Consider the following 27,826-nt stretch of genomic DNA (forward strand, 5'->3'; position numbering starts at 1 on the left):
AGATCACGAAAATTTCATGCATAGCCGGGAAAATGGAACATAGTTTACTGGTCTTTAACTGATAAGAAGAAGGTTTCAGCAGGTTATTGTCGGGAAATGTCGTTATTGCAAAGGTAAAACGGCGAAAAGTTATAAAGTTTGATATTGTAAGGCTTGAAGAAAGCTACCACTTCTTTATCTCTAGATTAAGACCAAGGATACATCTGTAGGGATATAACTGTAATTTTTGTATATAAAGCTTATAATTACTTACCACTCAAAAGCAACTGTTGTAGTAACGTTTGATGTACACCGTTCTCTAAGTTGCTTCCTCACTTGTCCCGCACTTTAATGTTATCTCTAATTGGCCCGACACTTAAATCTCACCAGACGTCATTAATTAGAAATGCCAAGCAATTTCGACTCGATGACTCATTAAGGCGTTTTACAATCAGTTTTTCACATTGTCATAGCTTCCATTCTCTCGAAGTTTGGGAAAGGGTGTGAATTTCTCTTCCTACGACAAAAGACAAATAAAACCCTGAAGGAAATCCCTAGCATGGATAAAACTGGGTAAGATCACTTTCAACAATCCAAACTTTTTTGGCAATTCCTAACGTTGATTAGAGGATAAAGTTTTTGAGATTTTACATTATTGTGCCTTATAAAGAAATCTCCGACAAAGAATATTGCGGATTTTCTACTACGCTACCACTCGCCAAAATCCAACATTGTATCTTTTCAGTCATTTATCAGTTGTTTATTTTTCCCCGTTGTGGATACTTCTTACTTGAAGATATGTTAAGGTCGCTTTACACTTCAAATTGGGTGCGGATACTTAAATTGAAAAGTTGTGCGGGCCAAACTTCTTTAATTATTTAATAAACTACATTTACTGGGAAACGACGAATGCTCGGTATCTTATGCATTGGAAGAAAATTGCCCATTAAAGAAATTCCTCAAAACGGAAAAATGAATATATAATCTAAAAACACAACTACATGCAAGACGGTTGCACTCACGGATATTGACTGTTGAATACGATACAATTTATTTTGCTCAATGCACAGATACATGTAGATACATAAATGTTAGACTACAGTGCTTATGTGGTTCCATGATATTAAGTAAGTGATTCTAAATTCAAACAAAGTCAGTTGTTGACCCCACTGACAGCCTTTTCATGGCGAGCAAGTGGTCGGAGTCACATTCTTCACGTTTCCATGTAAGCCCGTCAAGAAATCATCCCACCTCAAAAAGTTACCGACGCCATTAGAGCAACTTTTCGACATGTTCAAAATCTCCGAGCTCGACAACGTTTTGTTCCACATGTTCACGCCATACATTTCACCTTTGAAGCTCTCGTGCTTCTGGAATCCACCTCCATAATTATCTTGATCCTGACCAAGGATCACAATTCCGTTACTTTTGATCACGCGATTTTTCTGGAGGTCTTTGCCACTGTCCACTCGTGTGCCATCGATGTAGAAGTTCCAAGAGCCAGCGGTGTTCTCCCACGTCGCGCAGATGTGGCGCCAATAGCCTTTGTTGACTGCTCTGTTTATTTTCCTGAGAGATTCAGAAATAACAGTGATCACTAATGATGAAATAAGGAACATCAAAAGAGAATTCAGACACGAACAGAGTTTAAAGAACTGTCACGAATGGTTACAAGCTTTAAAAAAATTGGTCGAATTCAAGGTAATTCCGTGTCAATCTAGAACTTTGATTTCAATATATCAGAAACACGTTTTGTTCTAGCCTGCGAACGCAGACGTATTTCCGGCCGTCGCTTCACTCCGCCGAAAAATAAAAAAAATTTTTCGGCGGAGTGAAGCGACGGCCGGAAATACGTCTGCGTTCGCAGGCTAGTTTTGTTCCTACTCTGTCTATTTCCTTTCTTTCTCCTGTATACCGCTACAAATACAACCAGTGATGATTTTGTACGGTAACGGAACAAAATGTCATAAGATCATGTCACCCGTTTGTTGAACTATTATCTGAAGACGGAAGCCGACCACATTCGCCTCGGGTCAAAAGGAAATAAGACACAAAGTTGTCTTTGTTTTAATCTTTTAACTACCGATACGCGCACACTCACTGGTGTATGCGGTTTTGCTCTTTCCGATAATATTCCACTCTCGTACACAGAATCCTCAGCCTTTTTGGTCAGCTTTTGGGGGCTGTCAGTTATTTCGTCACATTGATTTATTTGAGTCATTTCATTTTCTCTATGCACGATTTCCAAATGAATCTAGCCAGAGTAATGACCAAATCTCCTTCCTATGTTAGGTTTCTAAAGTGCGTTTCTCAATCCTTCAGCCTCATTTTTTCTTAATTGACGCCATACATCAATCGTTTTCTTTACATGCATTTTCTTCTCAGTGTTTTTAACTACACGTGCGAGTTAGAGACAGTTTGACTCTTGATAAAAAGGTCGGCGTTTTTTCTTCCCAGATATAGACACTTGCTTAAAGCAAATATGTCACATTTTGATTAACTCAATGACATTTTATTTCTGTCGAAAAATAGGTGACTCTAGCAGTTTAAGGCCTGGGTTAGAAGAGGGTTCAGAAATTATAAATGATCCCTATATCTTCGGTTTGTCTGCCTAGAACAGGATGAAATTTTCCCTGAAATAAAACCTCGATGTTTGTTTTGCCTTAACGCAGAAGTTTGATCACGTGATACATCACGTCATCAAAAAATTAAATTTTCGTTAATCGTCGATACGGTGGCGAATTTTCTTTATATAGATAACTGAATAAGTGTTTCCGAAGTAGATTAAAAAAATTGAACATTCTACGTTTGGAATGACTGTCCTCAAGTTTTTAAATTGGAGTAGTTAACAATCAAAGATTGAATTTTGGACCAAGAAATGACCTTTGGCCTCAAACATTTTTTTTAGAGAACAATGGACGATCATTCCAAACGTGAAGGCCGGAGATATTTAATCTTTATTTGAAACACGTTTTTGTTTGATGTTTTTTCTTAAAACCGTCGCCTGCCTTTCAAATCTTTTCTTTTTACACGAAAACGATCACGTGACATGTCACGTGATCTACAGCACTACTAATTATGTTTAGAAATGTTAAGGATGATAAGAACTTTTATCTGCCAAATTTCAGTTCAGTATCATTCAATTTGTTAAAGTTATCTCGAATAAACCATTTTCCTCTTAAAAGCCCTTAACTCAGGCCTTAAACTGCTTAAGGAGTCACAATTAAATTAATTTAATTTTTAATTTTTTGTTGCAGAGTGGGCAAAATTAGATGCTATTGTTATTTACCTCCGTTGGTTTCTGATCAGTAACCTCAGACTTGAGTACTTGTGCAACAAAATTGTGTCGGGGACACCAACAACTGAGTAACTGAACAACGTTCCGTCGGATGATTTATCACCAACTTTAATCCACAGGCAGACAGTAAAAGCGGTCAGGGGTGGAAGAGAACTCGGCAGGTCAATTCTGACATAGTTAATGACATTTTTTGAGGGAAAAGAAAGCTGGACATTTGAATTATCAGAATCTGGAAAAGAAAACAAACACATTGAAAGTCAGATCGACAGATAAATAATTAACAATTATTCCACAAGTGCGCGTTGGATATGAGAGAAAAAAAAACAATTTCGCTTTGCAAGAACAACCAGAAGACAATTTAATGGTCCCTATTTCTTGCTGTATGGTATAATGGCTCATATACCATAGCCGCTAACCCAATCAAATAACTGGAATTGCGTTCAACATAATTATTTGCGCTGCACGAGTCTGCTATTCTTGTACTGTATTGGAAAGGTTGCAACACACGATATGGCAGTTGTTGAACAGTCGAGCTGAATGAAACACAGGCAGGCAGGCAGAAAACGGATGGAGGTAGTGAGACAAATCTGATATGCCAACATACTGACGGAAATGAAGATAGTTTGGCAGACGTATGAACTGTAAGACCAAACAGGTTTCGTGACATAAAGAGAAAAAAACTAACCTGGTTGCGGGCAACTTTTGTCGGAAGGCTTGTCCTAAACATAAGAAAAAGCTACATTTATCATTATCATTAAAAAAAAGCCGGCAAAACTACATAGCAATTACTAAGATTTAACTACTCAGCCTCGTGCCTTAAAATGGCAGAAAGTAGTAAATTACTAAATCCACATCAAGCTGTAACATACCCTATCTTCGTAGTATCTAAATCCTGTTGCTCTAATCATGTGATGCGGACACATCTTCCCTGTAGCATCGTTTATCTCGCACATGTGTGTCAGTGAAGTTGACATGTACTGATAGTTGTATGACGAACATCTTGAATGATGGCTACAAAATGCGTGACATTCTGGCAAGGAAGTCACTCGGTGGGTGGAGATCACATGACCAGAGAGGCTTTCACCTACAAAATGGAAAACGCAAGCGAAACAATCAATCTTCTATCAGTAGATAAACTATGATCCTCCGGGTGAGTGTATTCCTGAGAAGGACCGGTTTAAGGTGAAATTGCCTGAGCAAAAGTCATCATCACAGTTGAGTCAATTGTGGATCGTCAGTAGTTGGTATAGATGTGTCTGGATATTGACCTGATTGGTCAGGAACAAAGTCGAGATGTTATTGGTATTCAGACAATCTAATAACAAATCATTTAACTCCTTCAATGAGTTTCTCCCTCATTTGCTATTTCATGAGACAAATTAATGTAGATAACGATATATCATGTGAAAGGAGGTTAGATTCTAAAGAAACTGCCGTGCTGTGTCAGTAGAGAGTAGAAACAAATGTTTGGTTTATCAACAGAGTTGATATCTAAAGGTAAATTGGTCACCATAAAAAGATTTCAAGGACTCCCTGTGACAAAGGATTACGCTCGAAACGTCAGCACTCAAATCTATTGATTAACTATGTTGGTAAACCAAACACTCGATATAGTATTCTGTTCTGTTTTACTTCACTTCAATTCGGACCATCATCTTTTCAACGAAAAATCTCTTACCTCTTGTTTGTGTTTGTAGCGTTAGGCTCTCGAATTTTAATAAAAGGCATCTTTTGCTTTTTATACAACAATTTAAGCTGACCCGACCATATGAAGAGGTGAAAGAGAGCGTCCCCTTCCACGGATTAAATTCATAAAAACAAGGCATCAAAGGCCATTGCCGATGTTTAGACTATATCAAGTTGTCCGAAGTCATATGCGTGGGACTGTCTTCTTCGTTTAACTCTGATTTCCGAACTTTGTCGAAGATGTCTGAAGATGTCTAGATGATTTGTGAATCACATCCAAATATTACAATAAGAAAGCTCAAGAGTATCTAAAGTAATCTTTAGCTACAGCTTATATGTCATTTCTGTCTAGAACTATGGAGCCATGAGAAATTGCCATGTATGCGTGGCGTCGGCAGGTGCACTAGAGGAAGTCTATTTATTACCAAGAAGGCTTTGTTTTTACCTTCAGTTGCAACAAACGTCACTGGTTTTGAACAAGATGCTTGTTTGCTGCTTGCAGTCGCTAGGGTCACAGCGATCAAGATGAAGATTGCTCCAATGCGACCCATTGAACAGAATCTTTCCACTTCAAGAGAAAGAGAGAAAAAGGGAGATTTACAAACATCACATTTTCAACTTTGAAACAAGTTATTCACTGTATGCAATCCAGACTTTCACAAATAAAGAAAAATTGGCTGTAAACATGAAGCCGGGGCCACAGTTTAAATTCTCAAGCTACAGCTCTGAGGCAGGAAACAACTTTAAAGCGTAAGGAACCCATTTTTTTTTTCAAACTGTCAAAACATTCTTCATCGTTACAACTTTTGTTGGAGGTGTTAATTATGGACGTAAATACAATTTGTCTACAACGAATTGTTACAGTTCCAATTTCAACTGTTGTAACAGCTATGACGTAACACGATGACTTCTTCTTGCTTTAGTTCTTATTTCGCTGTCATAGTTTTCTCCCATTTTTTTGTTTATTTATGTCCATCGATCGAGAGTGAAATGGTAACTTGCATAATTTTAAAACTCGCTTTCATTCAATAACATTGAGCCAACATTGATATGGTTTTGGTCACAGTGTTTGTTGTACGCAATATTTGTGTCCTGCTAAATTATGTGGGTTTTTTTAATATTTTTATTCATCGTACGAATTAAGTCAAATATCACTAAAAAATGTCGATCAATGCTTAACTACGTGTGAGAGCAGGCGACCTCAATCTTTTCTCAAGTATATTAATCACCTGCCAAGCTCTTGGTCTCCTTTGACCCGAGAAACCGTTACCTAGTGTCACCCAAACGTTTTTATTTTTTATTTTTTCGTTCTATATATTTATCTTTTTTTGTATGACAGATACAAAGTATATTAACAATTCCGACGTCTCCTGTTATGGACTGCTGTGTACTCGAAGCACACTGACTTTGACCAACTGATTATCTGGAAGTCGAAGGGTGTGTTTCAGAAAGGTATGTTGACGAAGTAAATAATCCATTCGCAATTTCTGCGCAAAGTAAGCTAATAGTTCTTAAATTATTTACTTTTTAAGCCCATATAGTGACTAACATGTTATATCTCCTGAAAATATTTCTTGTGTATTAGTAGACTAAAATGTCTCTACCGTTACGACCATGTATGAAATGATCGTCAAAGGTAATATCACTTGATGCGGCTTGAAAAAATTCTGCCAACAGAGTACATCTTTGAATTGGGTGTACTTATCTCTCCTCTCTCAATGGCCATTTAACTTGTACGAAGGATGAAACGAAAATCGAGAGGAGTTATGTTACAAACGGACATGTACTCGATATATTTTACTGCTTATTTTTTCATTAATTTACGATGAAGTTGTGCGATCCATTGGCAAAGACCTAATTTCAATACATACAACTTTGGCGTTTTTCACGATGTGTTTGAGATCGCGAAAATTTCATACATAGCTGGGAAAAATTGAACATAGTTTACTGGTCTTTAACTGATAAGAAGAATGTTTCAGCAGGTTATTGTCGGAAAATGTCGTTATTGCAAAGGCAAAACGGCGAAAAGTAATAAAGTTTGATATTGTAAGGCTTGAAGAAAGCTACCACTTCTTTATCTCTAGATTACGACCAAGGATACATCTACTTTATACAGTCACTGTAATTTTTATATATAAAGCTTATAATTACTTACCACTCAAGAGCAACTGGTGTAGTAAGGTATGATGTACACCGTTCTCTAAGTTGCTTCCTCACTTGTCCCGCACCTATATGTTATCTCTAATTAGCCCGACACTTAAATCTCACCAGACGTCATTAATTATAAATGCGGAACATTTTCGGATTGATGACTCATTAGAGCGTTTTACAATCAGTTTTTTACATTGTCATAGCTTCCATTCTCTCGAAGTTTGGGAAAGGGTGTGAATTCCTCTTCCTACGACAAAAGACGAATAAAACCCTGAAGGAAACCCCCAGCATGAATAAAACTGGGTAAGATCACTTTCAACAGATCCAAACTTTTTTTACAATTCCTAACGTTGATTAGAGGATAAAGCTGTTGAGATTTTACATTATTGTATCCAAAAAAGAAATTCTGACAAACAATATTGGATTTCCTACCACTCACAAAAATCCAACATTGTATCTTTTCAGTCATTTATCAGTGGTTTATTTTTCCCGTTGTGGATACTTCTTACTTGAAGATATGTTAAGGTCGCTTTACACTTCAAATTGGGTGTGGAGACTTAAATTGAAAAGTTGTGCGAACCAAATTTGTTTGACCATTTAATAAACTACATTTACTGGGAAACGACGAATGGTCCGTATCTTATGCATGGGGAGAAAATTGCTCATTAATGAAATTCCTCAAAACAGAAAAAAAATGAATGAATATATAATCCAAAAACACAACTTCATGCAAGACGATTGCAGATATTGCGGACTGTTGAATACAATACAATTTATTTTGCTCAATGCACAGATACATGCTGAGATACAGAAATGTTAGACTAAAGTGCTTATGTGGTTAAAGGGGCAGTGTCACCTATATTTTGTGTTATTTTGAAAAGCCAAAAAGCATATTTAAATCGATGGAATCGTCAAAATAACGGTTCAGTTTTGTTAACAATAAACCTAATAATGCACAGAAACTAGTATTAATTATCTTTTGCTAGGGATGGCTAGGATGGAAATGGATTGCAACTTGAAAAAATTGGCCAGTTTTTTTTTCAAGTTTCTACTGTGTATTGTAGAGAAGTCGTTAAAAACTGCTTAAAGTTTGATCTTCCCCAGATAAATCCCTTGATATTTCTTTCTCGATGCTCTAACAGCAATTTCAGGTTAGAAAAAGATTCTTTGTCAAATGTTTGAGCCATTTTGACGAAAATATAGCAAAATCGCCGTGACAGTGTCCCTTTAAATGATATTGAGTAAGTGATTCTAAATTCATACAAAGTCAGTTGTTGATCCCACTGACAGCCTTTTCATGGCGAGCAAGTGGTCGGAGTCACATTCTTCACGTTTCCATGTAAGCCCGTCACGAAATCGTTCCACCTCAAAAAATTACCGACGCCATTAGAGCAACTTTTCGACATGTTCAAAATCTCCAAGCTCGACAACGTTTTGTGTCACATGTTCACGCCATACATTTCACCTTTGAAGCTCTCGTCCTTCTGGAATCCACCTCCATAATTACCTTGATCCTGACCAACGATCAAAATTCCGTTACTTTTGATCGTGTGACCTTTCTGAAAGTTTATGCCTTTGCCCACTATTGCGCCATCGATGTAGAATTTCGAAAGTCAGCGGTGCTCTTTCACGTTGCGCAGATGTGGCGCCAGTAGCCATTGTTGACTGCTCTGCTTATTTTCCTGAGAGATTTAGAAAAAAACAGTAATAACTAAAGATGAAATAAGGAACATCAAAAGAGAATCCAAACTCGAACAGAGTTTAAAAAACTTTCAGGAATGTTTACAAGTGTAGAATGGTCAAATTGAAGGAGTGTAAATCCGCCGGGCAATTGCAACTGGAATCGAAATTTGATTTCAATATATATATATATTTTTTTTAAATTTAATTCAATATTTATCCAGGGGCATCCAATTTAGCAGAGCTAGTTTAAATGGAGCCCTGACACAGCACAAGACAAAACACAAAACATTGAAACAAAAAAAAAAAAAAAGCAAAAAAAAATTGACAAATAATTAAGTTATAAATGCAGCATGTACCGCGGGCGTTACTGCTTAAGATGGCACTTTAGTTTGGTTTTAAATTTACTGAACGCCTCTACCTGTCTAATGGTTCTCGGGATGGTGTTATAAGTTCGAGCACCGTTTATTCTGAAGCTCCTCTGATACTTAGCAGTTTTTGCGAAGGGAGGGCGCAACAAATCACGGCTTCTGGTGTTATGTTCATGGTAAAGATGCGCGTGCCTAAACTCTGAAAGTAAGTACGAAGGTGCTATTCCGTTAAGACATTTATGGACTAAAAGGCATTTGAGATAATTTCTGCGCGCTTGTAGGTTGGGCCAACCAAGTGTTGATTTTAATTCCTTAGCCCCGACTGATCGACCTTCAATAATGCATGCAGCACGTCTATTTAGCTTATCTAGGTAATCTTTGCTTCCAGCCCCACAACTGTCCCAGACAGGCGAACAGTAATCAAATAATGGCAAAACTATATTATTGTAGAGCATTAGGCAAGTTGGCTTGGGGAGAACCTTATGCGCTCGACGCAGAACACCTAATCTTGACGAGATCTTGTTACCAATATATTTTATGTGGTCCTTCCAAGATAGAGTGTTGTCTAGGAGGACCCCAAGGTACTTGAACTTGTTAACCCTTTCTAAACGCGTGTTATTGATTTCTATAACTAGATCGTCAGCCTCTGCGGTCCTCTGATGAGTACCAACAAGCATAATCTTCGTTTTCTCAAGATAAAGTATTAAAAAATTAGCATGAAGCCAGCTTAGGACATCAGTTAGGCCATCAGTTAACCGAGCTTGAATTTCACTGACAGACTTGCTCGCAAAATAGATAAGTGTATCGTCAGCATAAAGCTCAACACTACAACCTTGAACCGCCAAGGGTAGGTCATTTATGTAGATAATAAAGAGTAAAGGACCGAGTACGCTACCCTGGGGGACCCCAAAAGGTATAGGCTGGGGTTCAGACAAGAGCCCATTTACGCAAACACTTTGAGTGCGTGTAGTTAAATAGGACCTAAACCATTGGACAGCGGAGCGATTCATTCCTAGTAAAGCTAACTTATCTAGCATGATGTTATGATCTAAGGTATATAAGAAACACGTTTTGTTCCTACTCTGTCTTTTTCCTCTCTTTCTCCTGTGTACCGCTACAAGTAAAACCAGTGATGATGTTGTACGGTAACGGAACAAAACGTCATGAGATCGTGTCACCTGTTTGTTGAAATATTATCTGAAGACGGAAGCCGACCATGTTCGCCTCGGGTAAAAATGACGTTCTCGGAGAAAAGCCTTTCCGCATTAGGCGCCGCGCCGAGCGGAAATAACACACAAAACTGACTCTGCTTTAATCTTTAAGCTACTGAGACGCTCACACTCACTGGTGTATGCGGTTTTGGTCTTTCGGATAATATCCCAGAATCCTTAGCCTTTTTGGGCAGCTCAGTGTGGGGCCGTCAGTTATTCCGTCAAGTTGATCTATTTGAATCATTCGATTTGCTTTGTGCACAAATACCAAATGAATCTAGCCAGAGTAACGGCCAAATCTGCTTCCTATGTTAGGCTTCTAAAGTGCCTTTTTCAATCCTTTAGCCTCATTTTTTCTTGACGACTTACATCAACCTTTTTCTTTACGTACATGCATTTTCTTCTCACTGTTTTTAACTACACGTGCGAGTTAGAGACAGCGTGACTCTTGATAAAAAGGTTGGCGTTATTGCTTCCTAGATATAGGCACTTGCCTAAAACAAATTTGTGTCTTATTATGATGTCTATGATTAACTCAATACAATTTTATTTCTGTCGAAAAATAGGTGAGTCACAAATTTTGCAGTTCCTGCACAGAAATCGTTTTCGAGACGAAGAGTTTTGGCTGTACCACGAAACGTTTTTTGTTGTTTACTCTGGTAAACTTGGCTGTCTCTTTACCGGGTTTTATTTTGTTTCTACGTTTTTGGTTAAGTTTTTGTTGCAGAGGGGGCAAAATAAGTAGCTTTTGTTATTTACCTACGTTCATTGTTAATCAATAACCTCAAACTTGAGTACTTGTGCAACAAAATTTCGTCGGGGACACCAACAACTGAGTAACTAAACAGCGCTCCGTCGGTTGAGTTATCAACAACTTTTATCCACAGGCCGACAGTAAAAGCGGTCAGCGGTGATCCAGAATTCAGCAGGTCAATTCTGACGTAGTCACTGACTGTTTTTGAATGAAAAGAAAGCTGGACATTTGAATGATCAGAATCTGGAAAAGAAAACAAACACATTATTAAAAGTCAGATAGACGGATTAATAATTAAAAATTTTTCCACGAGCGCGCGTTGGATATGAGATGATAGATGGCGATCTCGGCGCAAATTGCTTCATTAGCTATGTATTATCTCATATCCAACAAGCGTGAGATGAATAATTTAAAAAAAATACGTTTTGCAGGAACAACTAGAACACAATTTAATGGTCCCTATTTTTTGTTGCATGGTGAAACGGCTCATATACCATGGCCGCTAAGTCAATCAAATGAAATTAAATCACATGATTTTGTGGGCTGCACGAGTCTGCTATTTTTGGACTTTACTGGAAAGGTTACAAAACGGAATATAGCAGTAGTTGAACAGACAAGCTGAATGAAACACAGGGAGGCAGGCAGAAAACGGATGGAGGTAGTTAGACAAATCTGATATACCAACATTTTGACCGAAATGATGACAGTTTGGCAGACGTATGAACTGTAAGACCAAACTGGGTTCGTGCCAATAAAAAAGACTAACCTGGTGGTGAGCAACTTTTACCAGACGTTTTGTCCTAAACATAAGAAAAAAGCTACATTAATCATTATCATGCAATAAAATAACTGGCAAAACTATGAAGCAATTACTAAGTTAAGATTCAACTGCTTAGCCTCGTGCCTTAAAATGGCAGAAAGTAGTAAAATTACTAAATCCACATCAAGCTGTAACATACCCTGTCTTCGTAATGTTTAAATCCTGTCGCTCTAATCATGTCATGCGGACGCATCTTCCCTGTAGCATCGTTTATCTCGCACATGTGAGTCAGTGACGTTGACATGTACTGATAGCTGTATGACAAACATCTTGGATGATCGATACATAATACGTGACAATCTGGCAAGGAAGTCACTTGGTGGGTAGAGATGGCATGACCAGAGAGACTTTGACCTACAAAATGGAAAACGCGAGCAAAACTGTAAATCTTCTATCCGTAGATTAACTGTGATTCTCCGGGTGAGTGTAGTCTTGAGAAGGACCGGTTTGAGGTGACAATAGGGAGCTTAAGCAACGACAACGGCAACGGCAACGCAAACGTCACCTGAAAATATATCTTTATTTCATTCGTGTTACTTCGCGATAATTTCAACTCGCTCAGCTTTTACAAAACCTTAAGTGTGGTCATTTCACGTTGTTGTTTTACAGAGGACGGCAAATAAATGTACCAAAATGCAAAACGCACGTGCAGAGCGATTGTTTTTGCTCATTAAACCGATTGTTTTGTGGCGTTGTCTATTGACTGACGTTTCAACAATCTGAGCAGAAGTAATCATCAGAGTTGAGTCAATTGTGGATCGTCAGTAGACAGTATCAATGTGTCTGGTTACTGACCTGATTGTTCAACGAAGTCTATATGGTATTAGTATTCAGACAATCTCCTAACAAATTATTTATTAACTCCTTTAATGAGTGTCTCCCACATTTGCTTCTTTTTTTTTTTTTAGACAAATTAATATAGATACTGATATATCATAATAAGGGGTATAGATTCTAGACAAACTGCGGTGCAGCATCGGTGAAGAATAGAAACGAATGCTTGGTTTATCAACAGAGTTGCCAAATAAAGGTAAATTGGTGACCGTAAAGAGATTCCAAGGACTTGCTCTCACAAAGGGCTTACGCTCGAAACGTCAGCACTCAAATCTATTGAATAACTCTTTTGATAAACCAAATATTCGATATAGTATTCTGTTCTCTGTTTCACTTCACTTCAATTTAGACCATTATCTTCTCAAAGAAAAATTTCTTTCTTCTTGTTTGCGTTTGTAGAGTTAAGCTCTCGAATTTTAATGAAAGATATCTTTTGCTTTTAATACAACGATTTAAGCTGACCCGACCATATGAAGAAATGAAAGAGAGCGTCTCTTTCCACGGATTAAATCTATAAAAACAAGGCATCAAAGGCCATTGCCGAGCATACCAAGGTGTCCGAAGTCATATGCGTGAGACTGTCGTCTTCGTTACGTTTAACCTTGATTTCCGAACTTTGTTGAAGATGTCGGAAGATGTCTAGATGATTTGCGAATCACATCCGAAGATTACAATAAGAAAGCTCAAGAGTATCTAAAGGAACCTTGAGCTACAGCTAACATGTCATTCTGTCTAGAACTATTGGTAGCCATTAGTTTGCGAATAAGGTGTTGTACATGTGGCGTCTTGAAAATTTGCCACGTATGCGTGGCGTCGACAGGTGCACTAGAGGAAGTCTATTAAAGGCTTCGTTTTTACCTTCAGAGGCAACGAACGTCAATGGTTTTGAACAAGATGCTTGTTGGCCGCTTGCAGTTGCTTAAGGGTCACAACGATCAAGATGAAGATTGTTCCACTGATACGACCCATTGAACAGAGAATCTTTTCACTACAAGAGAAAGAAAGAAAAAGAGATTTAGTGAGGCCGCGAAGTATTTGCAAAAACACAGCCATTATTTAAGTACAAATCAAGCCTTTTATTACTTGTGACACCCCTGCATAGCTATATAACACGCTACAATTCAACGATTACTAGAGAACCAAAAAAATAAGAAGCTGTGCGAAGAAAAGCAACACCTTGTGACAAAAACTAATAGCCGGGCCCGGCATTACAACAACTACAGAATGAAGCTCATTGCACGATCCAAGCAATGATTAATTTCTGTCCTAACATTTCTGCCACAAATATAAACAAGAAAGGCCGTTAAAACTATCACTTAAACGAGCCAAACCAAACCCAGCTGAAATGCCCTTTGTGACATCAAAAACATCGTCGTTGAACAGACAGAATATAGTCGTTTGTCTTTCATGAACGTTTTCAAATACAACCTTTGGTTTGATTCCAAGGCGTCGCAAAGACGGATAGGCGATTATAGGAGGTTAATAATTTAAAGCGTTCTTGTAGTAGAAATAGAGACCCGTTTTTAATAATACTTTTTGACAACAAAACTGATGAACTGAGTGATTGACACACTGAAAATGTTATCTTATTATACGCGAAAGAGGTCATATTCAAAATGAAGAGAATTCAAAATATGAAAATCAAAACTGATCAAGCTTCATCAGGTACAAATGACCTGTGATGTTGAACATACGATGGTTAAATCCAAGGCTCTATTGATCAAATCCTCCAAACCAGCTACAAATACTTGGGAGTAGCATAGGCCTTTAAAAACCAATTTAGCTTTGAAAAACTCGTGAAAGCTAGATTTAAAAAGGCTAAAAAACACGCCAGGGAGTCGAGTAGGCTTTTCGGTCTTTATTTACACGCCAAATTTTAAACCACAGGCAGCCCAAATTATTTTCATAAGAAAACTTGTACTGGCTAAATGACTTAGAATTCACATTGAGGGAAGATTTTTTTTCAGTCAATTACTCTATTTCCTTGTGATTTCGGACCAATATCGCCACAAGAAAAGCTCATCAATGTTAGATGTTAAAAAAATTGAGTTTTTCTGGCGGGTGCATCTGCCCTCTCTGCCCCCCACTATGAACGGCCATGGTGGCCCTTCATGTTTACAGCCAATTTTTCTTTATTTGCAAAAGTCTTGGTTGCATGTTGAGTGAATAACTCGTTTCACAGCTGGATATGAAAATGTGATGTTTTTATGTTATAGTGGGTTTCAATTATGGGAGCTCCGTGATTTCCTTCCTTTGTTTACAGCAGTGCATCGACTGCGTTTTCAATTTACCATTGAACGAGAGGCAAAGTTTGGTTGAAGCTAAACAAGGTGTTGATGCCATAATAAATCACAGCAATTTCTGTAGGGGTGAAAAAGAGAGTCCAGCTAGAAGCCCTGTCTGTATACGGGAGACCCCTGTGACAGGTGAGCGGAATTTGCCCCGCAGACAAAAATCCAAGGTACGGCCCTGGCCACAGTTTGAATAGGCCATTTTCATGATGGCGTCATTTGACTACAACTACCAAAATTCATTTTGTTTTCCTTTTCAAATTCAAATTTTGTAATCCCAGTGGAGAGCAAAGAACAATAGCTCTAATTAGCACGAGAAAACAAAAAACTGAAGGATTCTGGTAGTTGTAGTCATAACACGCCATAGTGAAAATGTCCTATTCTCAAGCCACAACTCTGAGACAGGAAACATCTTGGAAGTGTAAAGAAGCCTTTTTTGTTTTTTCAAACTCTCAAAACAAGCTTCATCACTACAACTTTTGTTGTATGTGTTAATTATGGACATAAATACAACATGTCTAAAACGAATTGTTCAGCTACAGTTTCACTTACAACAGGCCATTTCCGAGTTGCCGTGAACCTCATTATGAAAGCGAGGCTAAGTGCAAAGCTTTTCATATGAAAATTAGTTTCAGTTGCATGTGAATGAAAACTCATTTTCATAATAAAAACTTTGTACTTAGCCTCGCTTTCAAAATGAAGTTCACAGCAACTCCGAAATGGCCTACTGTTGTAACAGCTATGATGTAACACGATTTCTTTTTTCACTTTCTAATAGTTCTTATTTCGCTGTCATAATTTTCGCGCTTTCATTCAATAACATTGGACCAACAATGAACTGGTTTTGGTCACAGTATTTGTTGTCCGCAATATTTGTGTCCTACCACCTTCGTATCGAGTTTAAGATCTCTCTAATTTCATGATTTCTGTTTTACCGTTATCCCGTTATGATTTACGCCGAAATAACAAGGGAATTTTTCTGAACGCCCCAAAGCGTCTCACAAAACTTACCATGGGGAATCGATCCTTCATGGCGGCAGCGCCACGGCTTTGGAACAGTCTCCCCGTAAGCATTAGATCTGCTTGCACCACAAGTGATTTTAAACAGAAACTTAAGACATTTTTATTCAGTAAGGCATTTTGTTAGTATAATTAGTTTATAACTAGCCTTTTAGCTTTATATAGTTTTCTGTAAATTACTTTTCTTATAGCCATTGTAAATATTGCCACCTTATAGCCAATTGTAAATATTGTAGTTTTCGTCTTTTTGTTCCATAGTAATTGTAATGTTAACGGGTTCTTATTATTATTATATTTTGTTTTGGATTTTATTGTAATGCCGTGTAATGCACATTTGATTATTTTTATAGAAAATGCGCAATATAAAAATTAAATATTATTATTATTATATAATTAACTGATGTGTGGTTTTTCAATTTTTTTTATCGCACGAATTTAGTCAAATATCAGTGAAAATGTCGATCAATCCTACTGCGTGTAAGAGAAGGCGACCCCAAGCTTTCCCCATGTATGACAGACACAAAGTATATTAAAGGGACAGTATCACGCTATTTTTAGTAACGCATTGAAAATCGGAAAGACGCTATTCGGTTGATAGCAGCCAAGATATAAAGACAAAATTCCATTAAAAGACTATCAGAATGCAAAGAAACTATCCACGGATATTTTCGCTGCCAGATGACCAAGATAGAGAGGGGTTCAAATTTGAAAACGTCTGGCAGACGTTTTCAAATTTCGCTGTTGTAACGCACTAAAAATCGCCGGTTGTACTATATTTTGGTTCAACCTTTCGTCTTAGAATCACTATTAAATTACATTTAAATTAACGATTGAGAAATTAATTAACACAGTGTTCAAAGTTTAAATTTAGTGAATTTTGGCCAAAAATCATGGTATCTCCCATCGATCTCCCATGATACTGCCCCTTTAACGACCTGGGCGTCTCTTGTTATGGATTGGAGAGCACGAGGCATACACTTTAACCAGTTCATCATCTGGAAGCCGAAGGGTGTGTTCTAGAAAGGTATGTTGACGAAGTGAAAAATCCACCCGCAATTTCCGCGCACAGGGAGCTCGTAGCTTCTTCAAGACAAACATTTTACCTTTTAAGGCACTATAGTGACCAAAATGTTATTTCTTCTTAAAATTTCTCTTTGTATATTAAAATATCTCTACCGTTGTTAGAACCAACTTGAGGAAACGGTCGCTGAGAGCCTACGTATGTCTTGATGCTTGAAAATATTCTGCCAACAAGTACCATAGGAAATATGTAAAGAAACGTGAGTAGAATATACATCTTTACATTGGATGTACTTATCTTTCCTCTCTGAATGGCGATTTACTTTGTAAGAAGGATGGCAACAAACGAAATCGAGGGAAGTTATGTTACAAAAGGACATGTACTCGATGTCCTTTATCCTTACATTTTGAAGTTAGATTTCTTACGTTTGGGGGTTACAAATCCTTACGTTCGGGGGTTAGATCTCTCACGTTAGGGGTTACAAATCCTGACGTTTGGGGATAATATTTCTTACGTTTGGGGGTCATAAATAATTACGTTTGGAATTTACAAATCCTTGCGTTTGGAAGTAAGATTTCTTACGTTTAGGGGTTACAAATCCTTACGTTCGGAGGTTAGATTTCTTACGTTTAGTGGTTACAAATCGTTACGTTTGGGGGTTACAAATTACAAATCATTACGCTTGGAAGTTAGATTTCTTACGTTTAGTGGTTACAAATCCTTACGTTTTGGGGGTTAGATTTCTTACGTTTGGGAGTTACAAATCCGTATGTTCGGGGGTCAGATTTCTTACGTTTGGGGGTTACAAATCATTACGTTTAGGGGTTAGCTTTCTTACGTTTGGGGGTTACACATCCTTACTTTTAAAGGTTAGATTTCTTACGTTTATGGGTTATCAATCCTTACATTTTGGGGTTAGATTTCCTACGTTTGAGATTTACAAATCCTTACGTTTGGGGGTTACAAATCCTCACATTCCGGGGTTAGATTTCTTACGTTTGGGGGTTAGAAATGTTGACGTTTGGGGGTTAGATTTTTTACTTTTGGGGGTTAAAAATCTTTAGGTTTGGACGTTAGATTTCTTACGTTTAGGGGTTACAAATCCTTACGTTTGGGGGTTAGATTTTATAAGTTTGGAGGTAACAAATCCTTACCTTTGGATGTTAAATTTCTTACGCTACGGGGATACAAATCCTTACGTTTAAGGGTTGGATTTCTTACGTTTGGGGTTTAAAAATCCTTACGTTTCAACGTTAGATTTCTTACGTTTAGGGGTTATAAATCCTTACGTTTGGGAGTTTAATTTCTTACGTTTGGGGGTTAGATTTCTTACGTTTAAGGGTTTCAAATGCTTACGTTTGGAGGTTAGATTTCTTCCGTTTAAGGGTTACAAATCGTTAACTTTGGGGTTAGATTTCTTACGTTTTGGGGCCGTACAAATCCTTACGTTTGGGGGTTAGATTTTTTACGTTTGGGTGTTACAAATCCTTACGTTTGGGGGTTAGATTTCTTACGTTTGGGGGTTATAAATCCTTACGTTCAGGGGTTACAAATCGTTAAGTTCGGGGGTTAGATTTTCTTACGTTTGGAGGTTACAAATCGTTACATTTGGGTGTTAGATTTCTTACGTTTTGGGGTTACAAATCCTTACTTTTGGGGGTAAGATTTCCTACGTTTGTTGGTTATAAATCCTTGCGTTTAGGGGTTAGCTTTCTTACGTTTAAGGGTTACAAATCCTTACCTTTGGAGGTTAGATTTGTTACGTTTGGGGGTTAAAAATCCTTACGTTTGGAGGTGACAAATCCTTATGTTTTGAGGTTAGATTTTCTTAGGTTCGGGGGTTACAAATCCTTACGTTTAGGGGTTAGATTTCTTACGTTTGAGACTTACAAATACTTACGTTTGGGGGTTATAATTCTTACGTTCGGGGGTTACAAATCCTTACGTTTAGGGGTTAGATTTCTTACGATTGGGGGTAAAAAAACCTTACCTTTGGGGGTTAGATCTCTTACGTTTAAAGGTTACAAATCCTTACGGTAATGGGTTAGATTTCTTAAGTTTAAGGGTTACAAATCCTTACGTTCGGGAGTTAGATTTCTTACGTTTCGGGGTTATAAATCCTTACCTTTCGGGGTAAATTTCTTTTGTTTGGGGGTTAAACAATACTTACGTTTCGGAGTTACAAATCCTTACGTTCAAGGGTTAAATTTGTTTTGTTTGGGGGTTAAAATTTTTACGTTTGGAGGTTACATATCCTTATGTTTGGGGGTTAGTTTTTCTTACGTTTAACGGTTACCAATCCTCGCGTTTGGGGGTTAGATTTCTTATTTACTTTTGGGGGTTAAAAATCTTTAGGTTTGGGGGTTAGATTTCTTACGTTTAAAGGATACAAATCCTTACGCTTCGAGGGTAGAATTTTTAAGTTTTGGGGTAACAAATCCTTACCTTTAGGGGTTAAATTTGTTACGTTACGGGGTTACAAATCCTTACGTTTAAAGGTTAAATTTCTTACGTTTAGGGGTTATAAATCTTTACGTTTGGGGGTTAGATTTCTTACGTTGGGGGGATAACATCCCTTACATTTGAGGGTTACAAATCCTTGCGTTCCGGGGTTTAATTTCTTACGTTTGGGGGTTAGATTTCTTACCTTTGGGTGTTACAAATCCTTACGTTTGGGGGTTAAATTTTCTTACGTTTGGGGGTTACTAATCCTTACGTTTGGGGGTTAGATTTTTTACGTTTAGGGGTTACAAATCGTTAAGTTTGGGGTTAGATTTCTTACGTTTGGGTGTTACAAATCCTTACGTTTGGGGGTTAGATTTCTTACGTTTGGGTGTTACAAATCCTGACGTTTGGGGGTTAGATTTTTTACGTTTAGGGGTTACAAATCCTTACGTTTGGGGTTTAGATTTCTCACGTTTAGGGGTTCCAAATCTATACGTTTGGGGGTTACATTTTTCACGTTAGGGGTTACAAATCCTTACGTTTAGGGGTTAGATTTTCTTAAGATTAGGGGTTACAAATCCTTTCGTTTGAGGGTTAGATTTCTTACTTTTAGAGGTTACAAATATTTACGTTTGGGGTTAACAATCCTTACGTTTGAGGGTTACAAATGCTTTCGTTCAAGGGTTAGATTTCGCACGTTTGGGGGTTAAATTTCTTATGTTTAAGGGTGTCAAATGCTTACGTTTGGGGGTGGATATCTTACGTTTGGGGGTTAGACTTCTTACGTTTGGAGGTTACAAATCCTTACGTTTGGGGGTCAGATTGCTAACCTTTGGGGATTAAAAATCCTTACGTGTGGGGGTTAGATTTCTTAAGTTTGAAGGTTACAAATCCTTACGTTTATGGGTTAGATTTCTTACGTTTGGGGTTTATTAATCCTTTAGTTCGGGGTTAGATTTCTTACGTTTGGGGGTAACAAATCCTTACGTTTAGGGGTTGCAAATCTTTACGTTCGGGGGTTGGATTTCTTACAGTAGGGGTTACAAATCTTTCGTTTGTGAGTTAGTTTTCTTACGCTTTGGGGTTACAAATCGTTACGTTTGGGGGTTAGATTTCTTACGTTTGGGGGATAAAAATCCTTACGCTTGGGGGTTACAAATCCTTACTTTTGGGGGTTAAATTTCTTACGCTTAAGGGTTATAAATCTTTACATTTGGCTTTAGATTTTTTTACGTTTCTAGGTTAAAAATCCCTACGTTTGGGGGTTATAAATTCTTACGTTCAGGGGTTTGATTTCTTACGTTTAAGGGTTACAAATCCTTCCGTTCAGGGGTTAGATTTCTTACGTTTGGGGGTTTCGTTCAGGGGTTTGATTTTTTACGTTTGGGGGTTACAAATCCTTACGTTTGCGGCTTAGATTTCTTACGGTAGGGGTTACAAATCCTTACGTTTAGGGGTTAGATTTCTTCTGTTTAAGGATTAGAAACCTTAACGCTTAAGGGTTAGATTTTCTATATTTGAGGGTTACAAATCCTTAAGTTTGTGGGTTAAATCCCTTACGGTTTGGGGTTAGATTTCTTACGTTTGGGGTTATAAATGCTCACGTTTAGAAGTAAGTAGATATCTTACGTTTGGGCGTTATAAATCCTTACGTTTGGGGGTTTGATTTCTTACTTTTGAGGGTTACAAATCCTTACGTTTAGGGATTAGATTTTTTACCTTTAACGGTTACAAATCCTTACGTTCTACGGTTGGATTTCTTACGTTAATGAGTCAAATATCCTTACGTTTGGGGGTTACAAATCCTTACGTTTTGTGGGTTAGATATCTTACGTTTGGGGGTTACAAATCCTTACGTTCGGGGGTTGGATTTTTTATGTTTGGAGGTTAGAAATTTCAACGTTTGGGGATTAGATTTCTTACGTTTGGGGCTTACAAATCCTTACGCTTGGGGGTTAGATTTCTCACGTTTAGGGGTTTTAAATCCTTACTTTTGTGGCTACAAAACCTTACGTTTAGGGGTTAGATTTTTTATGTTTAGGGGTTACAAATTCCTAGGTTTGGGGTTACCAGTCCTTATGTTTGGGGTTTAGATTTCTTACGTTTAGGATTATCAATCCTTACGTTTTGGGGGTAAGATTTTTTACGTTTGGGGGTTAGATTTCTTACGTTACAGGGTTAAAAATCCTTACGTTTGGGGTTTACAAATCCTTACGTTCGGGGGTTAGATTTCTTAGGTTTTTTGGGTTACAAATCCTTACGTTTGGGGGTTAGATTTTTTACGTTTAGGGGGTTACAAATCCTTATATTCGGGGGTTAGATTTCTTACGTTTGGGGGTTACAAATCCTTACGTTTCGGGGTTAGATTTGTTACGTTTGGGTGTTACAAATCCTTACTTTTGGGGGTTAGATTTCTTAGGTCTGGGGGTTAGATTTCTTACGTTTAAGGATTATAAATCCTTAAGTTTGGCGGTTACAAATCTTTAAAGTTAGGGGTTAGATTTCTTACGTTTAGGGGTTAAATTTTTTACTTTTGGCGGTTACAAATTCTTACGTTCAAAGGTTCGATTTCTTACGTTTGGGATTTAGATTTCTTACGTTTGGGGGCTAGATTTTTTACGTTAAAGGTTTCAAATCCTTACGTTTGAGGTTTAGATTTCTTACGTTTGGGGGTTACAAATCCTTACGTTTGAGGGTTAGATTTCTTTTGTTAAGGAGTTAGGTTTCTTACGTTTGGGAGTTACAAATCCTTACGTTTGGGGGTTGGATTTCTTACGTTAGCGGTTACAAATCCTTACCTTTGGGGGTTAGAGTTGTTGCATTTGAGGGTTACAAATCCTTAGGTTTGTGGGTTAGATTTCTTATGTTTGGGGGTTAGATTTCTTACGCTTGGGGGTTACAAATTCTTACGTTTGGGGGTTCATTTCTTACGTTTGCGGGTTACAAATGCTTACGTTCGGGGGTTGGATTTCTTACGTTTGGGTGTAAGAAATCTCTACGTTTAGGGGTTAGATTTTCTTACTTTTGGGAGTTACAAATCCTTACGTTTGGGGGTTAGATTTTTTACGTTTGGGGGTTACAAATCTTTAAAATTGGGGGTTAATTTATTTACGTTTTGGGGTTATATATCGTTTAGTTTGGGTTTAGATATCTTACGTCTGGGAGTTACAAATCCTTACGTTTAGGGGTTAGATTTCTTACGTTTGTGGTTTATAGATACTTACGTTTGAGGGTTATATTTGTGACGTTTAGGGGTTACAAATCCTTACGTTTGGGGGTTCATTTCTTACGTTTGCGGGTTACAAATGCTTACGTTCGGGGGTTGGATTTCTTACGTTTCGGTGTTAGAAATCTCTACGTTTAGGGGTTAGATTTTCTTACTTTTGGGAGTTACAAATCCTTACGTTTGGGGGTTAGATTTTTTACGTTTGGGGGTTACAAATCTTTAAAATTGGGGGTTAATTTATTTACGTTTTGGGGTTATATATCGTTTAGTTTGGGTTTAGATATCTTACGTCTGGGAGTTACAAATCCTTACGTTTAGGGGTTAGATTTCTTACGTTTGTGGTTTATAGATACTTACGTTTAGGGGTTATATTTGTGACGTTTAGGGGTTACAAATCCTTACGTTTGAGGGTTAGATTTCTGACGTTTGATGGTTATAAATTTTTACGTTTGGGCGTTACAAATCTTTACGTTTGGGGGTTACAAATCTTTAAAATTGGGGGTTAGTTTTTTTACGTTTTGGGGTTATATATCCTTACGTTTTGGGGGTTACATTTCTTACGTTTGGGGGTTATAAATTCTTACGTTTGGAGGTTAGATTTCTTACGTTTGGCGGTTACAAATCCTTACGTTTGGGGGTTCGATTTCTTACGTTTGCGGCTTACAAATCCTTACGTTTAAGGGTTTGATTTCTTACGTTTGGGGATTTCATTTTCTTAAGTTTGATGGTTTCCAATCCTTACGTTTGAGGGTTACGAATCCCTACGTTTGGGGGTTACGTTTCTTACGTTTCGGGGTTTCAAATCCTTACGTTTGGGGGTTAGATTTCTTAAATTTGGGGGTTACAAATCCTTACGTTAGGGGGTTATAAATCCTTACGTTTGGGAGTTGAATTGGATTTCTTGCGTTTGGGGGTTATATTTTCTTACGTTTCGGCGTTGCAAATCCTTACGTTTGGGGGTTAGATTTCTTACCTTTAGGTTTAATAAATCCTCACGTTTTGGGGATTAGATTTCTTACGTTTGGGGGTTATAAATCCTTACCTTTGGGGGTTATAAATCCTTACCTTTATGGGTTAGATTTCTTACGTTTGGGGGTTTCAAATCCTCACGTTTGGGGGTTAGATTTCTTAAATTTGGGGGTTACAAATCCTTACGTTAGGGGGTTATAAATACTTACTTTTAGGGGTTAGATTTCTTGCGTTTGGGGGTTATAAATCCTTACGTTTGGGTGGAGATTTCTTACGTTTTGGGACTACAAATCCTTACGTTTGTGGGTCAGATTTCTTACCTTTGGGTTTAATAAATCCTCAGGTTTGGGGATTAGATTTCTTACGTTTGGGGGTTACAAATCCTTACCTTTGGGGGTTATAAATCCTTACCTTTATGGGTTAGATTTCTTACGTTTGGGGGTTTCAAATCCTTTCGTTTGGTAGTTAGATGTCTTAGGTTTGAGGGTTTTAAATCCCTACGTTTGGAGGCTACAAATCCTTACGTTTGGAGGTTAGATTTCTTACGATTGGGGGGTTAGATTTCTTACGTTTGGGGGTTACAAATCCTTACGTCTGAGGGTTAAATTTCTTACCCTTGGGAGTTACAAATCCTTACTTTTGGGGGTTAGATTTCTTACGTTTGAGGGTTATAAATCCTTACGTTTGAAGATTAGATTTCTTACGTTTGAGGGTTACAAATCCTTACGTTTAGGGATTAGATTTCTTACGTTTGGGGGTTACAAATCCTTACATTTGGGGGTTACAAATCCTTACGTTTAAGGGGTATAAATCCTTACGTTTAAGGGTTACAAATCTTTACGTTTGGAGTTTAGTCTTATTACGTTTGGGGGTTACAAATCCTTACGTTTGGAGGTAACATTATTTAAGTTTGGGGGTTACAAATCCTTACGTTTGGGAGTTAGATTTCCTACGTTTGGAAATTGCAAATCCTTACGTTTGGGGGTTTTAAATCCTTACGTTTAAGGGTTACAAATCACTACGTTTGAGGATAGATTTCTTGCATTTACGGGTTAGATTTATTTACGTTTGGGGGTTACAAATCCTTACGTTCGGGGGTTACAAATCAGTAGTAATAATCTTTTATTAGGAAGCTTCCGTTCATTAAAGGTGGTTTTTAGAAAGGTCATTTAAAGATTGAATATACAAATGTTAAAAAATACAATGTATAAGACCAAATTATAAAACGATAAAAACAGCAATTCAAACTAGAAGCTGAAACTACAAAGATACCATCGATGTGGTTAAAAACTTCAAATTGCTAAAAAGTAAAAAAGTGATAAATGCAAAAAAGCTAAAATTACAAAAATTCTTACCGACAGGGTTAATTAAAAAACCTGGCAAACATGTTTCGCTTAAAAGTAGCAATATTCGGTGCATTCCTTGTCTCTCTCTCTCTCTCTCTCATTCATTCCAGTGTTTTAGAGAGTGATGGCAAACTCTCTGCTTTCCCCAATTTCTGGTAACACGGGGTAGTCTGAGCATGTCTTTGTTCCTTGTATTATACTTATGAATGTCACTGTTTGTTAGTAAATTCATAGAGTGGTCCATAAGTCCATTAATGCACTTGTAAATATATATATAACGTTTGGGGGTTAGATTTCTTACGTTTGGGGGTTACAAATCGTTACGTTTGGGGGCTAGACTTTTACGTTAAGGGTTTCAAATCCTTACGTTTGAGGTTTAGATTTCTTACGTTTGGAGGTTACAAATCCTTACGTTTGAGGGTTAGATTTCTTTTGTTGAGAGGTTAGGTTTCTTACGTTTGGGAGTTACAAATCCTTACGTTTGGGGGTTGGATTTCTTACGTTAGCAGCTACAAATCCTTACCTTTGGGGGTTAGAGTTGTTGCATTTGAGGGTTACAAATCCTTAGCTTTGTGGGTTAGATTTCTTATGTTTGGGGGTTAGATTTCTTACGCTTGGGGGTTACAAATTCTTACGTTTGGGGGTTTCATTTCTTACGTTTGCGGGTTACAAATGCTTACGTTCAGGGGTTGGATTTCTTACGTTTGGGTGTAAGAAATCTCTACGTTTAGGGGTTAGATTTTCTTACTTTTGTGAGTTACAAATCCTTACGTTTGGGGGTTAGATTTTTTACGTTTGGGGGATACAAATCTTTACGTTTGGGGGTTACAAATCTTTAAAATTGCTGGTTAGATTTTTTACGTTTTTGGGTTATATATCCTTAGGTTTGGGTTTAGATATCTTACGTCTGAAAGTTACAAATCCTTACGTTTAGGGGTTAGATTTCTTACGTTTGTGGTTTATAGATACTTACGTTTGAGGGTTATATTTGTGACGTTTAGGGGTTACAAATCCTTACGTTTGGGGGTTCATTTCTTACGTTTGCGGGTTACAAATGCTTACGTTCGGGGGTTGGATTTCTTACGTTTCGGTGTTAGAAATCTCTACGTTTAGGGGTTAGATTTTCTTACTTTTGGGAGTTACAAATCCTTACGTTTGGGGGTTAGATTTTTTACGTTTGGGGGTTACAAATCTTTAAAATTGGGGGTTAATTTATTTACGTTTTGGGGTTATATATCGTTTAGTTTGGGTTTAGATATCTTACGTCTGGGAGTTACAAATCCTTACGTTTAGGGGTTAGATTTCTTACGTTTGTGGTTTATAGATACTTACGTTTAGGGGTTATATTTGTGACGTTTAGGGGTTACAAATCCTTACGTTTGGGGGTTAGATTTCTGACGTTTGATGGTTATAAATTTTTACGTTTGGGCGTTACAAATCTTTACGTTTGGGGGTTACAAATCTTTAAAATTGGGGGTTAGTTTTTTTACGTTTTGGGGTTATATATCCTTACGTTTTGGGGGTTACATTTCTTACGTTTGGGGGTTATAAATTCTTACGTTTGGAGGTTAGATTTCTTACGTTTGGCGGTTACAAATCCTTACGTTTGGGGGTTCGATTTCTTACGTTTGCGGCTTACAAATCCTTACGTTTAAGGGTTTGATTTCTTACGTTTGGGGATTTCATTTTCTTAAGTTTGATGGTTTCCAATCCTTACGTTTGAGGGTTACGAATCCCTACGTTTGGGGGTTACGTTTCTTACGTTTCGGGGTTTCAAATCCTTACGTTTGGGGGTTAAAAATTCTTACGTTTGGGGATTTCATTTTCTTAAGTTTGATGGTTTCCAATCCTTACGTTTGAGGGTTCCGAATCCCTACGTTTGAGGGTTAGGTTTCTTACGTTTGGGGGTTAGATTTCTTAAATTTGGGGGTTACAAATCCTTACGTTAGGGGGTTATAAATCCTTACGATTGGGAGTTGGATTGCTTGCGTTTGGGGGTTACAGATTCTTACGTTTGGGGGTTATATTTTCTTACGTTTCGGGGTTACAAATCCTTTTGTTTGGGGGTTACAAATACTTACTTTTAGGGGTTAGATTTCTTACGTTTGGGGGGTTATAAATCCTTACGTTTGGGTGGAGATTTCTTACGTTTTGGGACTACAAATCCTTACGTTTGTGGGTTAGATTTCTTACCTTTGGGTTTAATAAATCCTCAGGTTTGGGGATTAGATTTCTTACGGTTGGGGGTTACAAATCCTTACCTTTGGGGGCTATAAATCCTTACCTTTATGGGTTAGATTTCTTACGTTTGGGGGTTTCAAATCCTTTCGTTTGGTAGTTAGATGTCTTAGGTTTGGGGGTTTTAAATCCCTACGTTTGGGGGCTACAAATCCTTACGTTTGGAGGATAGATTTCATACGATTGAGGGGTTAGATTTCTTACGTTTGGGGGTTACAAATCCTTACGTCTGAGGGCTAAATTTCTTACCCTTGGAAGTTACAAATCCTTACTTTTGGGGGTTAGATTTCTTACGTTTGAGGGTTATAAATCCTTACGTTTGAAGATTAGATTTCTTACGTTTGAGGGTTACAAATCCTTACGTTTAGGGATTAGATTTCTTACGTTTGGGGGTTACAAATCCTTACGTTTGGGGGTTATAAATCCTTACGTTTAAGGGTTATAAATCCTTACGTTTAAGGGTTACAAATCTTTACGTTTGGAGGT

At 37.6% G+C, this 27,826-nt stretch overlaps 1 protein-coding gene and 1 long non-coding RNA gene across 9 annotated transcripts in view; both read right to left on the minus strand.

Annotated features, from left to right (window-relative positions):
* Positions 1-27,826, minus strand: part of LOC146475772 (uncharacterized) — a 238,143-nt gene that overhangs the window by 152,965 nt on the left and 57,352 nt on the right. The window lies entirely within an intron of this gene.
* Positions 1,161-14,079, minus strand: LOC146475780 (neuronal pentraxin-1-like). The gene is made up of 6 exons (XM_085115346.1): positions 13,961-14,079; positions 13,643-13,772; positions 12,090-12,304; positions 11,897-11,930; positions 11,136-11,373; positions 1,161-1,548 (listed from the first exon to the last, which is right to left on the minus strand). The coding sequence occupies exons 3-6, from the start codon at positions 12,192-12,194 to the stop codon at positions 1,161-1,163; spliced, it is 765 nt and encodes a 254-aa protein (XP_084971472.1). The 5' UTR covers positions 12,195-12,304; positions 13,643-13,772; positions 13,961-14,079.

The sequence above is a fragment of the Pavona decussata genome, unplaced genomic scaffold, assembly GCF_977016875.1.
Source record: "Pavona decussata unplaced genomic scaffold, jaPavDecu1.1 SCAFFOLD_83, whole genome shotgun sequence".
NCBI classification, from domain to species: domain Eukaryota; kingdom Metazoa; phylum Cnidaria; class Anthozoa; order Scleractinia; family Agariciidae; genus Pavona; species Pavona decussata.

What these genes read in the sequence shown, in the direction of transcription:
- LOC146475780 (XM_085115346.1), bottom strand. Translation starts at nt 12,194, where the DNA reads ATGTCAACGTCACTGACTCACATGTGCGAGATAAACGATGCTACAGGG. An exon ending in TAAAAGTTGCTCACCACCAG is followed by an intron (nt 11,374 to 11,896) that starts GTTAGTCTTTTT and finishes TTTCTTTTCCAG; the next exon opens with ATTCTGATCATTCAAATGTC. An exon ending in TTGATTAACAATGAACGTAG is followed by an intron (nt 1,549 to 11,135) that starts GTAAATAACAAA and finishes TGAATCTCTCAG; the next exon opens with GAAAATAAACAGAGCAGTCA.